This window comes from Arvicola amphibius, chromosome 10, assembly GCF_903992535.2.
Source record: "Arvicola amphibius chromosome 10, mArvAmp1.2, whole genome shotgun sequence".
Lineage (NCBI taxonomy): Eukaryota > Metazoa > Chordata > Mammalia > Rodentia > Cricetidae > Arvicola > Arvicola amphibius.
Window position 1 is genome coordinate 3,927,215 of NC_052056.1, and position 13,440 is coordinate 3,940,654.

Below are 13,440 nucleotides of genomic sequence, written 5' to 3' on the forward strand. Positions count from 1 at the left end.
TTTCTTTCTGGGGAACTCTTCAATCCTGATAGAGACTTTCCTACTTAAGGTCACATTAAGCTAATTTTCTACTATTTAATGTATTATTCCAGCTGTCAATTCAGACTTTTTTCCCCTCAAACAGTTTTCTTAAATGGGTCAGTATCTCTGTTCCCTGTATGGATAGGAAGCACAGCATTCTCACATCTGTGATCTCACTGCTCCACTAAAGCACCAGGCTTCCCTAACCGGTACCACTCCACTGCTTGTGACGTCTAAACCAGGTACTCCAGCAGACTGTAATACAGCACGGACGCCAACAGCTCCTCTGACATCTATTAGAAGGAAGAAGATGAAGGGCAGTAGTGGACCCACGACTTCCTGAGCCTCCACTGGGTACCAAAGTTTTACACGTGTTAAAGTAAACCCAGGAAATAAGCAATTACTCCCCAAATATTTCAGATAAGCCAACAAAACTTTAGTGAAATTAAGTAATGCAAGTGCCCTCCGAATTGTTCACAGCAGAACTATTAGGATAGGAGCAAACCTGCCTCTAGGACTCACAGGTGCCACTGCCTTAGGATTCGTCCTGGGACCTAAGACACTGAAGAGTTAACCAGGGACAAGGAATTACAGATGAATCAGACAGTCAACGTCTCAAAAGCAGTGTGTAAGCTACAAGAACACTGGCGCTCACACTTGGCAGCGTGTAAGCTACAAGAACACTGGTGTTCACTCGGCAGTGTGTAAGCTACAAGAACACTGGCCTCACACTCAGCCACGCGCCATCAAGGAGTGTCTCAGACAGCATCACCTTGTTCTCTTCAGCATTCCTTCTCAGCTTTTCCTCCAGGTCCTGGGTCTCTTCTGAGCTCTGGAGTGTTATCTGCTCATAGTTCTCACATGCGGCCCTCAGCTGGTCTCTTAACAGGTGGTATTCCTTTTCAATCTGGGAAAGGTCCCCCTAAGAGTAAATCACAGAGGCATCCATTAGCAGCTGTTTAAAACTGATCTGACTTTAATTGTCTCAAAGGCGGGTAAAAGGAAAATTTATATGGGAAATGTAATAATCCAAAAATTAAAACCTCTAAAAGCCAGCCAGCTCCCCCCCCCCCCCCCAGTGTTTCTTTGTGTAACAGCCCTGGCTGGCCTGGAACTCACAGGGATCCGCCTGCCTCTGGGATTGAAGGTGCGTGTCACCACCATCTCCTGGCTAAATCAGCTCTTTCTAACACTATTATTTTACTACTGAAATGTGTAATTAAACCTCAGTCTATAAACTATAATTAGTTCTGAAAATTCGTTTTCTAAGGGTGAATATTAGATCAAAGTTTGATTTGAATATTTCTGTAATTAACATCAGGAACTGTTCTAGTAAGACAAGTAAGTAGAGTAGATTAGTGTTGCTATCACTCTTTTGAGTGCTTCCAATGGTAACTTGCTGGTAATTTTAAAAAGACAAATTGTTACCAATGAACTGTTTTCTGTTATCTACCATGGATTAGCTTAAAATCACACAAATAGAAAAGCAAGCTGTGATACCGACCTATGAAATGCTGATAAACAACACATACCACTTTTGTAGAATTTTCAACAAGCTCCCATTCAGCTAGGAGTGTTGTGTCCGAGGTATGGCAGACCGCGGATCAGAGGACTGCCCCCTGTGGTGGTCAGGCTGCAGAAGTCAATCCTGGGGGCACTGACCTGAGCCACCCTGGACAACTTATTTGTGCGTGCCCCCCCCCCCCCACCAGGACTTTGCAACTAAAACCTCAAGGAATCAAGATATCAAAACAATACACTTTATTACACTGAATTACAGCCAACATAGACAGACTAACCACGGTGCTCTGGAGGACCTCAGCCTATGTCTTGAGACTTAGCACCGTGGATAAGGGAAACTATCACACCTACTTGACACAGCAAAATTTGACGATAAAGACTGATTACCTCTGCTTTACTCTCAATTTGGAAAAAAAAAAAAAAAAAAAAAAAAAAAATCACAGTGAATATGGCCTATCGATTACTTCTACATCTGAGTAACCAACAGAGACAGCTGGGACATTAGATGGCTGCTTTACGTTATATTTAAAATTCCTCATATTTTAATAACAAATAAGTAATTTTTGTCTTTTACAAAATAGAAAATCAAGGGTGAGAGATGTGGGGCCAAGTCTCAAAGCCCCAGGAAACAAACAGGAGATGAGGACTGGAAAGTGAGCAGTCTTCTCGACGGCCTCAGGACTGAGCACGGCGTTTGTGAACAGCAGCAGCGCCTACCTGACTCAGTCCTAAGCAGAGCTGTGTCAAACAGACCGGCTCACTACAGCATGTCGACACGAGAAGCAGGCACATTCTGAGTGCTCAACAATTGAGACATTGAATACACTGCCACATGTTCTTGTAAAGAAATGAGCAAACAAGCTATAATTCTCTAACAGTTACGAACAGAAGAATGCAAATTCCAGACGCATTAAAACCAGATTCCTTTTACAAGATGTCACTTAACTCTATGTAAATGATCAAGTAAGACTGCACACCAAGAAATTAGCATGGGCCGGGTGTGGTGGTGCACACCTTAACCTTAGCACTAAGGAGGCAGAGGAAGGTGAATCAATCTGAGGCCAGCCAAGGCTACATAGTAAGATTCTGTCTGAAAAAGACAAGAAAACAAAGAAAAAACTTAGCCTGGATAAGATGAATGTAGCTCATCTTCAATTTCTCATCATTTCTACTAACACGTACTTAAAATCATGTAAAGGCCCTTGGGTTTATGAGAACTATAAAGGTCTTGCTCAGATAGCACAAGCAACACATTTCTGTCTACTTAGCTACAGCTGTTTACTTAAATAAACACTGTATCTCAACACATGGACGCAAAGCATTTCAGCCACCAGTGGTAGAACTTTAAATTGTATCTAGTTTTTGGCTGTTAAAATTATAAACAAAACACTTGGTCACCTGTCCACTGGTCCCCACACACCTACCCGCTCCCCACAGAAAGCTGCGGTCACCTGTCCACTGGTCCCCACACACCTATCTGGTGCAAGCAATTCCACAGCGCCCTCCCCAGAAAGCTGCATTTTACTTCTTTCAGAACCATGCATGTGGAATTGGTTTGTTAATGCCTAAAAGTTAGCAGCATTCCATTTACTGTGGCTTGTATATTTGTGCCAATTCCCATGTCTGTGACACCTGTCTCTTTAACTGACTTGCAAACCCTTCTGTATTAAGAATATTTACTCCTCCAGGCCCAGAATTCCCAAGCAGCTTCAAGTTTCTGACCAAGAAAACTGTGACAGAGCAAATGTTTATTGTTATTTTAAGCCACTAGATTTTGAGGTTGGCTCATGAGATGAGCTCATGGAGATCCTGCCTCTGCCTCCAGAGTACTGGTATTACAGGCGTGCACCACTGCTGCCTGCCTCAGTGGAAACTATTAAACCCTGTTTAGGTTTACACGTGTAGTAAGACTGTCCTGAATTAAGAAACAAAACTCGTCTCTTCATTAAGTCTCTCAATAGCAGCTTAGCTAAACTGAAATGGATTTTTACCACTAAAAATGTGATATTTTCTCTTACAAGTTAGTAAGTTGGTGTTAGTATGTGGAAAATATCTTGTAAGTAATTACCTTTCAGTTATTCATCTTAATTTCCATAAGTAATGATAACTGCACCTCCTTTTCTTCTCATACATAATTTTAATAGTTAATATTCCAGAACAATAATAAATACTAGTGGTGATGTTTTACCTTTAAGAAAGATAACTGACCCATTCTTAAAGGGGCTCAAGTCTGGCATCTCGGATGTCAGTCACGTGAGTAACCTTGTTTATATACTAATACATGCTCATCACACCAGCTAAAACAAAGCCAGTATCCTTTGAATTAATACACAGAGGGAAACAACATCTAACTTTCTTCTTTGCCTCTTCTTCTCAAATTTAAACAAAAAACTAGCTTTTGTTGCAGTATAAGCTTAGTCCACAGTAATTTTGGGAATTAGCTGGCTCCAATCCAACACACACACACACACACACACACGTGTGTATACACGTTATCATAAAATGAAATATTTAAACAATGTAATATACTTTGACTCACCTGCTGTGTCTCAAAAGGTCCATATGGCTCGGTGTTGATGCCCTGATCCATTACACTCCTAGACACCTATGGGGAAAACAACGGCTTAGAGGTTGATGGACCTCGGCTAGATGAGTCAAGTAAGCCCTGAGCAACTGTTTAAAACATTCCCACAATTTTTCCAATTCTTTCGATTAAATTATATTTCTTCATATAAAAACTATTAGGAAAACATTATTTAGAGTATAACCAAAATTAATATTGCTTAGGAGTATTAACATTTTTCCCCCAAGCTTGCTAGAAAGCAGAAAATTTAAGGGGAGCACAACTCTATTAGGACTTCAGTGAAGCCACCCCAAAAAGACATGACAGAGAACGGACTTGTCTGCATGCTGGTAGGAATGCACTCACTTCTCACAATGCTCACTGTCCCCGTCTGCAGGTCCTGGAACAGGCAGCCCAAATGCTTCTTTTTCTCATTACTAATTAAGGGACTGCCTGGAACCTAGGGCTATGCACATCCTAAACAAGTTCTCATTCACTGAGCCACACTCTCAGTGTGTGTACTTCCCATCCACCGTGTGATGAGGTCACTGTGTTACATGTGTGTGTACTTCCCATCCACCGTGTGATGAGGTCACTGTGTTAGCATGTGTGTGTACTTCCCATCCACTGTGTGATGAGGTCACTGTGTTAGCATGTGTGTGTACTTCCCATCCACCGTGTGATGAGGTCACTGTGTTACATGTGTGTGTACTTCCCACCCCCACTGTGTGATGAGGTCACTGTGTTAGCATGTGTGTATACTTCCCACCCACTGTGTGATGTCATTGTGTTAGCATGTGTGTGCTTCCCATCCACTGTGTGATGAAGTCGCTGTGTTTAGAAAAACAGACATAATGGCGGTGAAAAGGTAAACCTAGCTTTGGTACCAACACCTTTTTCAGGTAGCTAAGAGCACTTGCTCTGCATGCCTGATAACCTGTGTGTAATCCCCAGATCTTACAGCAGAGGGAGAGGATGGGACTCCTTAAAGTTAGCCTGTAATGTGCACATGCATGCTGTGGCATATGTGCGCCTGCTAACAGACACATTTCATATACACACACACGCATAAAATGGAAAAGAAAATGTTTCTATTAAATGTTCTTTTCCCCTTAAAGCCTCACCTGCACAGCAGCCTCTGATGCGGGTGGAGTATCTGCCACCCCACAGGTACTTTCTAGAGAAGCTTCAGAGTAGCCGTCTGAGCTCCCTCCATGCTTGCTGTGTCGGTCAGGCTCACTCAGAGCTGGAGCAGCATCAGCCGAGCTGCTCTGGGACTTCACAAATACTCCCAAGGGCTCCTCAAGGATCTGGGTTTCAGAGGCAATCTGGTCACCAGAGTCATTCTCAGCATACGAATTGTGACCCTCGAAATATGCAGTGGCACTGTCATCTGCTCTGTCGCTGGCTACAAAAGATGGCACCACTGGCATGGACCTCTGCATGGGGTGCTCAGAAGAGGTGCTGGCCAAAGGCGCGTGGACGCCAGTGAACTGTGACAGGCTTGGCGCCACGTTTACGTACGTTGCACTCGACTGGCTGACGTCAAACCCTTGGAAGGGAAGGTATGAGCAGAACCCCGAGACCACGTGTGACTGAGCCCAGTATGTTGGCTTGGCATCTTCGGGAGCTGGTGTGGGGGAAGGAGAGGAGGCTGGTTCGTGCACATCCTCACAGAGTGGGGTGGGAGAGTCAGAAGAGACCACTTCCAGTCTGCTGTCCTCAGAGGCTGAGCCAGAAGAGCTGTCAGAGTCCAGTGGGGGCCTCGGGGACTCGGCGCACGCCACGTCTTCACACGCTGCTGCGCACGCCACGTCTTCACACGCTGCCGCGCTCCTTACGTCTGGTTTAAACTCCCTGGCAGCTGGATGCAGGGGTAGGTTAACTCGTAAATATTCTCCTGTTTTTGACATTCCTTCAACCTTAGCTCTCATGTTCTTCTTCTTTCTCTTCTTCTTGAGTCTCGAGGCGACTTTCCTCAGGGCAATGCAGTTATCTACCACAACAAAGCGAGGACACCCCAGGAGGAAAGACTTCAAGCCTCCTGCTCTTTCCAGCATCTGCCGAGTTTCCTCAGGGAAGAACTCATCCTCTTCAGAGAACACCTTGTCATTCAAATCCAAGGGGCCATGCTCTTCCAACAACTGAGAGAAGTAACTTGGGACAAACAGTATTTACATTAAGTTACTACAAGAAAGTACTAAGTTGTTTTTTTATTCCTCAGGCAAAAGTATTTAACTCTGGTATCAACTCCCCCAACAATAAAATCCAGATTGAAATCACTGATACAAGCAGAAATTCACTTGATCTGGATGTACTTCTGTGTATATTTTGCTTTTATTGAATAATGAATAAAGCTGTTTCGGCCAATGGCTTAGCAGAGTAAAGCCAGGTGGGAAATCAACAGAAAGAGTGGTTGGTGGGGTCAGGGAGATGTCCTGGAGCTGCCCAAGAGGCAAGGGAGACACACCATGAGCCTCTGGTAAATTACATAGGTTTATCTAAGATGTTAGAGCTAGCTAGGACTGCACCTAAGCTCTTGGCTAAACAGTGCTGCAATTAATATGGTTTCTGCGTGATTTAGGTCTGGGCAGCCGGGAACTGAATGAGTAGTCTCCTATTACATTCACTTGCCCTGAGAACACAATTCCTTAAGGCCTTCTTTCAGGGAAAGAAAAAAAGTCAGATCTTATGTTGTAAGTTCCAACTAATAATTAGACAATATATGTAAAAAAATAATGGAAAAAAATCAAGAAAATTTAATTAGAAAAAAATTAAGAATACCAGTAACAAAAATGCCAGATAAGGGGAAAAACCCAAACAAACTAAATAACTCATATCTCAATATGAGATAACTGTTCACTAACCTCAAATAACTCTTGTCATCAAAGCAAACTTTTAAAAGCAGAAACATTCAATTTTCAGACAATAAATCCATTAAAATGCTCATGAGGAACATGCAACCGGTCAGAGGAATGAAATGCATCACACCTGACTAATAACCCACGGTCCAAGACCCAGATCCATGGGATCTGAGTCCTCGGTCGCACACCACTTATGAACTGGTCTTGTTCATTCCAGATCTTGGTGTATTTTGCTCAAAGAAGTAGCTTCTTCCAAATAAATTTTGTATTCCTTACGAAAGAGTTAAATACAACTCATATGCACAGCACCCCAGACACCACTAAGATGGCCTTTCCAGGAACAGAAGACTCCATGAAGGCTTTCATGGCTAATCAGTGCAATAGAGACCACGAACTTGAAATAGGTTTACACGCCCCTCTGAGCACCAAAAACCCCGTTCTATGCTCCAAACGCACAGATACACCTCTGCACCCGCTGCAACACCGTTCTGCCAGCACTGCTGCCCCAAATACTCGTCACCCAGGATCCATTTTAATGTGTCTTAACGAGATTATTTTCCTCACAGAAGAATCTGTTTCTGAAACGCTTCTGTCCTTTTCCAAGTCACAGTCAATGCAGCTCTGCTCTAAGACTATTCCCACAACCGTCATTCTTACAGAGAAACGTGCTAAAGCCCAGGGTTGAGGGAATATAAGGTGAAAAGAGTCACTGTGATCTTTGGAGCAGGGACCCTTGCTGAGGAGTGTGGAGACTGACATAAACATCAGCCACATCAACTCTGCAGTGCCCATGAGCTGCCCCTGCTAACAGGGCAGCAACGTACATGCGCATGCAAGTTTACATTAAATCTTGTTTCTTAGACTATATGGTTTTACTCCCCAAAATGAATACCGCAGCATTACCGCAAAGCAGCATTTTTATACCCATATTAACACACAGGGCCGGAAAGATGGCCAGTGAGTGAAACTTGGTCTGCAAGCTTGAGGAGTTGCTTTCAGACCCCAGCATGAATGCAAAGGCTGGGAGTGTGGTAGCCTACCTCTACTCCCAGCACTTCCGAAGGCTAAGGCGGGATTCCTGGAGCAACTGGCTCCTTAGACTAGTGATTCTGGTGAGCACTGTGCTCAACTGAGACCCCGCCTCAATGAATAAAGAAGATCCCTGACATAAGCCTCCATGTGCACCTGCACCCACATCCCGGGTCCTCTGAAGAGCAGACAGTGCTCTAAACCGCTGAGACAGCTCTCCAGCCCCCGATTTATTTTCTTAAAGAAAGACTCAAGTACAACTTATTTAATGAGATGCTCAGAATGGCCATGAGCCTCTCAGTTTTCTGAACTCTACACTAGGTTGCTTTATTCCCATCATTCATGCTACCTGTTAAGTCTCACATTGTTGTTTGAAAGGAGAAAAGTGACCTAGACAGAAAAGCACACTTCCCTCCCCAACACGGGGCAGCGGGACAAGGCTCTGGGTTTTCTCTCACCGTAACTCACCAGTCACTGAGCTGCAGCTATGGCAGCATACTGGGACCCCTTTCCCTAAAACAGGGACGAATTCCCCAAGCTACGTTAACTTGACACTGTGACTGTAGGTGGCGGACAGCCATCAACACAGCGACGAGGACGGCAGCCTGTGAGAGAGGGCCTGGACTTCACAGTTAGACGACACTAGGGCTGGCCGGCAGAGGGCACACACACCTGCAACTCGGTTTCTAAAGACAGTAAAACGCTCTCAAAACCCCCAAGAACATGGCCTGGTTTACCAGTCCTGTCAGGACAGTTTTAAAAGCAAAAAACCAGCAGTATCAGTAGCTCAAACCGACAAACCAATGATGATCTGGACTCTAAATAAAAAACCCTCAATAAGCTTTGGAAATAAACGGCAAAGGTTCTGAATACAGATTCCCCAGAGGCGCGTCAAATGCTAAACACGATAATAAACAGAAGACACAAACAGGTTGGATCGTTCCTTGGCAGTCTCGTAAGAGAGCCACAGGAATGCCAGGCTACTTACTCATACAGAGTCGAACATTTCTGTTTGGGGTTAATGTCCCACAACTTCTTGTTGCGAACAACATACTCGGTACTGTGCTGGTCATAAAGGGCTTCAAATTCTTCAACATCCTGCTTGAGGTGGTCAGGCACGGCAAATGGGCCTGCAGAATCTGAATTGCGCCTGCTGGGTTAAAAAAAAAATTGTGAATAAGTTTTTGGAAAGGAATATTTAATTGCAGACGAAGATACTAGAGCACAGGGGAAAAAAAATCAACCTATAAAAATATGTAATTAAAATAAAAGGGTTTCCAAATGTGTCAATTTCATAATTCCTATCACGTATTTTTGTTTTATCTGTGTCAGTAATTATTTTACCTAAGTCTCTCCTTCCATATTCTTGTGACTTTAACACAACCTGAACGAATTCTTAAGGCTATTAATTCTTGTAGCCATGCCATTAACTCAGTAAGGATTATCATAATGGATTCATATCTCTAATGACAGGAGGGGAGGTAGGAAGGAAAGATAGAAGGAAAATCAAGTCTGTAGTAAGTTGGAGTGATTCTTATTATTTATTTATTCTTTTTTCACTTCTTCGAGACAGGGTTTCTACCTTTGGAGCCTGTCCTGGAACTCTCTGTGGATCAGGCTGGCCTCAAACTCAGCGATCCACCTGTCTCTGCCTCTCGAGTGCTGGGATTAAAGGTGCGCCACCACTGTCTGGCGTGGCATGACTTTTCAAAGTACAAACACCTGCATTCTACTGAGGAACTTATACTTACGTATGGTCTTCTGGAGTAACAGTCTCACCACTTGCTGTTACTGATGTTGTTCCAGATCCCACTAACATTGGCTGGTTGGAAAGAAAAAAGAGTGGCAATGAGATTATCCCACCCTAAAAATGATGAGATTCTATGGCAAATGAAAAAAACATTCTCCCTTAAAAATGACTCCAGTCTACTCTAGAATTCTACGGATTAAAAATGCTCACCTTTGAAATTCATGAGAATTTACATGAATACATGCACACCCACCGTGAATATTGAAAGCATCTACTCAAAGTTTCTCATAAACAGAATATAGCACTATAAATTTTAACAGCTAGAAATAGGTTGAAAATTAAAACTTAGGGTAGTTTCCAAAAAATGTAAATGGTGTAAGAAAGTAACTAAATATTCATGTTTTGTCAAAAATGCAAAGCTAAGCTGTGCGGAAACCCCCAAGTAGCTTGTACCCCTTTCTTACCCTGTCTCCCAGCTGCCCCTCCCTCTACACTAGAGCATGCAGACCTTCCCTCAACATTTAAAGTGACGCTCTTCTGTCTCCTGGGCTTCAAGCTGAAATGATAAGGACAGATGATAGCAACCTGTTGATGGTGGTAATGGGATGGCTGGAACTCATCACTTTGACTGGTTTAGACAGTTCTGGATACCATAAAAATGTTCTTTCTTATCTGCTCGTAACAGTCAAGGGGAATTACTAGTAAGCATGTATTAGCTAGTATGCTCTTCACTTTTTTTTTTTCTGTAAGTGCACGGATTCTGTGGTGTGTGTGTTGATGGGTTTTTGCAGGTGGCCACGCGCATGTGTGTGCATGTATGTGGAGGCCACAGATTGCCATCATGTATCTTCACCAGCTGGGCCTGGACTACCCCACTTTGGCTGGACTAGCTGGCCAGCAAGTTTCAGGGCACCAGCGGCACCTGAGTAACCCAGGGACCTTCCTGCTTTCTGTTCTGCTGTCACCTCACGGAGTCTCGTATGTGCTCACTCAGACAGGTGTTTCAAACTGTTCCACAAGCTGTTCTTTCTCACTAACATATTCACGACAGAATCACCACTGAAGAAAATTCCTTACCTTTGAATCTTTTGGCTTCTTTTTCTTGCCTTTGTTTTTTACCTTGATACATCCAAACTAAAAAAATGAAAAAGAGCATCAATGAATCCTCCAAGAGTAGAGTCATAATCTCAAAGAAAACGAGCACATTCACTTCTCTGACTAGCCATATATTAAGTGTATGGGCATCTCTGCAGTGGAGTGCACACAGCTGAGTGCATCAGACCAGGTACTGGTTAAAGCAGACATCCAGTATGTGGCCAGAAACTGGGCAGAAACATGAAGGAAGCAGCATATACCTTTCTCCACATCAGGCAACACCTATCAACTAGAGTAGCGTAAGGCACTTTCCAAGGACAGATGATCCTCTGTCCACTGGAAAACAAGACTTTTCCTCCAGAGAGCATGAAAACCAGACATGGTCTCTGAGGAAACGTGACTCCACAACAACTCCTTTACACCAACAGGGGTCCTGGGTACAAGTTTCCTGTGCTCCTCCATCCAGAACAAATGCTACCATCTTTCTTGATAAAGGAACTCTTCCTTTCCTCTTTCTAAAATGAACATTTATTAACTTGAAGATTATGAAGACTGTCTAGACAGGGTCTCATGAAGCCTAGTCTGCCCTCGAACATCTATCTGGTCTTCCTGTTTCTATTTCCTGAGTGCTGGCAATGCAGGTCTGTGCCACCGTGCCCAGTTATGCACTGCTGGGGATGTAACTCAGGGCACTGGGCCATGACAGGCACCTCTTTACCCACCAAACTCCATTTCCAGTAGTGTAACGACACAGGTGCTCTGTGTGGGTGTGGGGTGTTACCCACACTGCCTGGCTTCTCCTCTGCTCCTCCGTCAGAGAGAACCCCGAGACTCAAGGACCCACACTGCCTGGCTTCTCCTCTGCTCCTCCGTCAGAGAGAACCCCAAGACTCAAGGACCCACACTGCCTGGCTTCTCCTCTGCTCCTCCGTCTAAGAGAGAACCCCGAGACTCAAGGACTTACCGGCATTTCATCACTGTCTTGTTTCCGTAGCACAGTGCACCGGCTATCTGCGGGGACACAAGTGTCTGAGGTGACTCAGTCATTTGTACCCATCACACGCTCACAAGCCACCCCGGGACTGCCAGCCCAGCTATGCTCTTTCTTCACACAACTCACACACTCAGTCGACAACTGAGAGCAAAATGACTGACGAGATAGATGAGAGCTCAGCTACAGAGAGGCACAGTTTCACCCCAAGCCAGCATATTTTGAGAGCATTTTTGCTGCCATCTATGCCAGGACGTGGGAATACAGAGATGACTGGTGCCAATGAGTTCATGTTCTAGACCAAAGAAAAAAGAAAGGAAGGAAGGAAAGAAAAAGTCCCCATAACTCAGTGTCACAGACGCCACAACGAAATAAGCAACAGAAAAGCTGGAAGACCAGCAAAGTCTTTGGGAAGAAGCCCAAGGAGGACAGGGAGGACAGGATCTGTAGGCTCGCCTGGAGATGAACAGGCAGCAGGAATCCATGTTGGGAACGACTTGGTCATTCCATTAAAGGATGAGCTTAGCTGGCACAGGGAATGACGACAGGACCGTAACATGTAGGCAACACCAAGCAAATGTTTCCCATACAGAAGAGTTACTGTTTCTACAAAAGTTTCTACAGGCAATAAGATATGCTCAGAAACACAGTGGTCAGAGTCTCAACTACTGTAATAATCTGACCGTGGGAAAAGATGTAGATGTTGGCCTACAGAACCGAGATGAACAGGAAAGGACAGAGCGAAGATAAAAGTGTATCTGGACTGTGACAAAGTAGATATAACAAGAGCAACAGAAAAGAGTCAAGACTAATTCTAAGTCTCTTGGTGAAAATTTAGATAGATGATACCAATAGAAATGCAAGAAAACGGGCAGGCGAGTTCAGCCATATTTCTTTTAAGGGGCTTTTGGTTATTTGTACAGAATCCCACATGGAAGTAAGTATGCATGTCTAGTTCAGGATGGCTGAGGTTCCCAATTATCATATCACTCGTGAAGATACTGAATACGCAGCCAATGGATTCTGAAAAGTTTTAACAAACTCATCTTAAACGAGAAGAGGTAAAACTAAAAATGTCTCAAGTGAGAAATGTAGGGAGAGCTGGGAGACGGGGTAACATGGCCAGAAACCTGATGCCTTCTCCATGGCTTTATGCAGAGAGCCAGGCAGCTAGGTATGCTGTGTGTCAGGAACACGCGAGAGGGACTTGTGCTATTGGTCTTGTATGGCAGTTTCCAACACAGAACTAATGGCAATAGTCCAGGCTATTAAATATGGTATCCCTTTCAGCCATTGAGGGTCACCCTCTTCTAAAAACAAACAGCAGTAGGAGCCTTGCACTACACTAAGCGTCCTGATACACGGCGGCACTACAAGGTCAGAACTCCTAGCGTGTACTCAAAAACAAAGGGCACGAAGCCAGAAAACTCATACTTAACAACGTATAGACTCTGACGCTAAGAGAAAGGGAAACAAAGCAATAACTAGTATAACAGACTCTAGTGTTAAATTTTTTTTTTTTTTTTTTGGTTTTTCGAGACAGGGTTTCTCTGTGGCTTTGGTGCCTGTCCTGTAACTAGCTCTTGTAGACCAGGCTGGCCTCGAA

General features: G+C 44.0%; 1 protein-coding gene across 8 annotated transcripts in view; it reads right to left on the reverse strand.

Moving 5' to 3' along the window:
* Ttc3 (tetratricopeptide repeat domain 3) overlaps positions 1 to 13,440 on the reverse strand; it is a 97,453-nt gene that overhangs the window by 19,914 nt on the left and 64,099 nt on the right. For 7 of the 8 annotated variants that reach the window (XM_038344860.1, XM_038344859.1, XM_038344861.1 and 4 more), the window contains 7 exons: positions 11,808 to 11,854; positions 10,826 to 10,882; positions 9,750 to 9,820; positions 8,987 to 9,151; positions 5,230 to 6,262; positions 4,082 to 4,147; positions 794 to 943 (listed from right to left, as the gene is read on the reverse strand). In XM_038344860.1, the coding sequence (XP_038200788.1) occupies positions 794 to 943; positions 4,082 to 4,147; positions 5,230 to 6,262; positions 8,987 to 9,151; positions 9,750 to 9,820; positions 10,826 to 10,882; positions 11,808 to 11,854 (1,589 nt within the window). The remainder of the gene's footprint in view (positions 1 to 793; positions 944 to 4,081; positions 4,148 to 5,229; positions 6,263 to 8,986; positions 9,152 to 9,749; positions 9,821 to 10,825; positions 10,883 to 11,807; positions 11,855 to 13,440) is intronic. The other variant, XM_038344857.1, reaches the window with a different exon arrangement.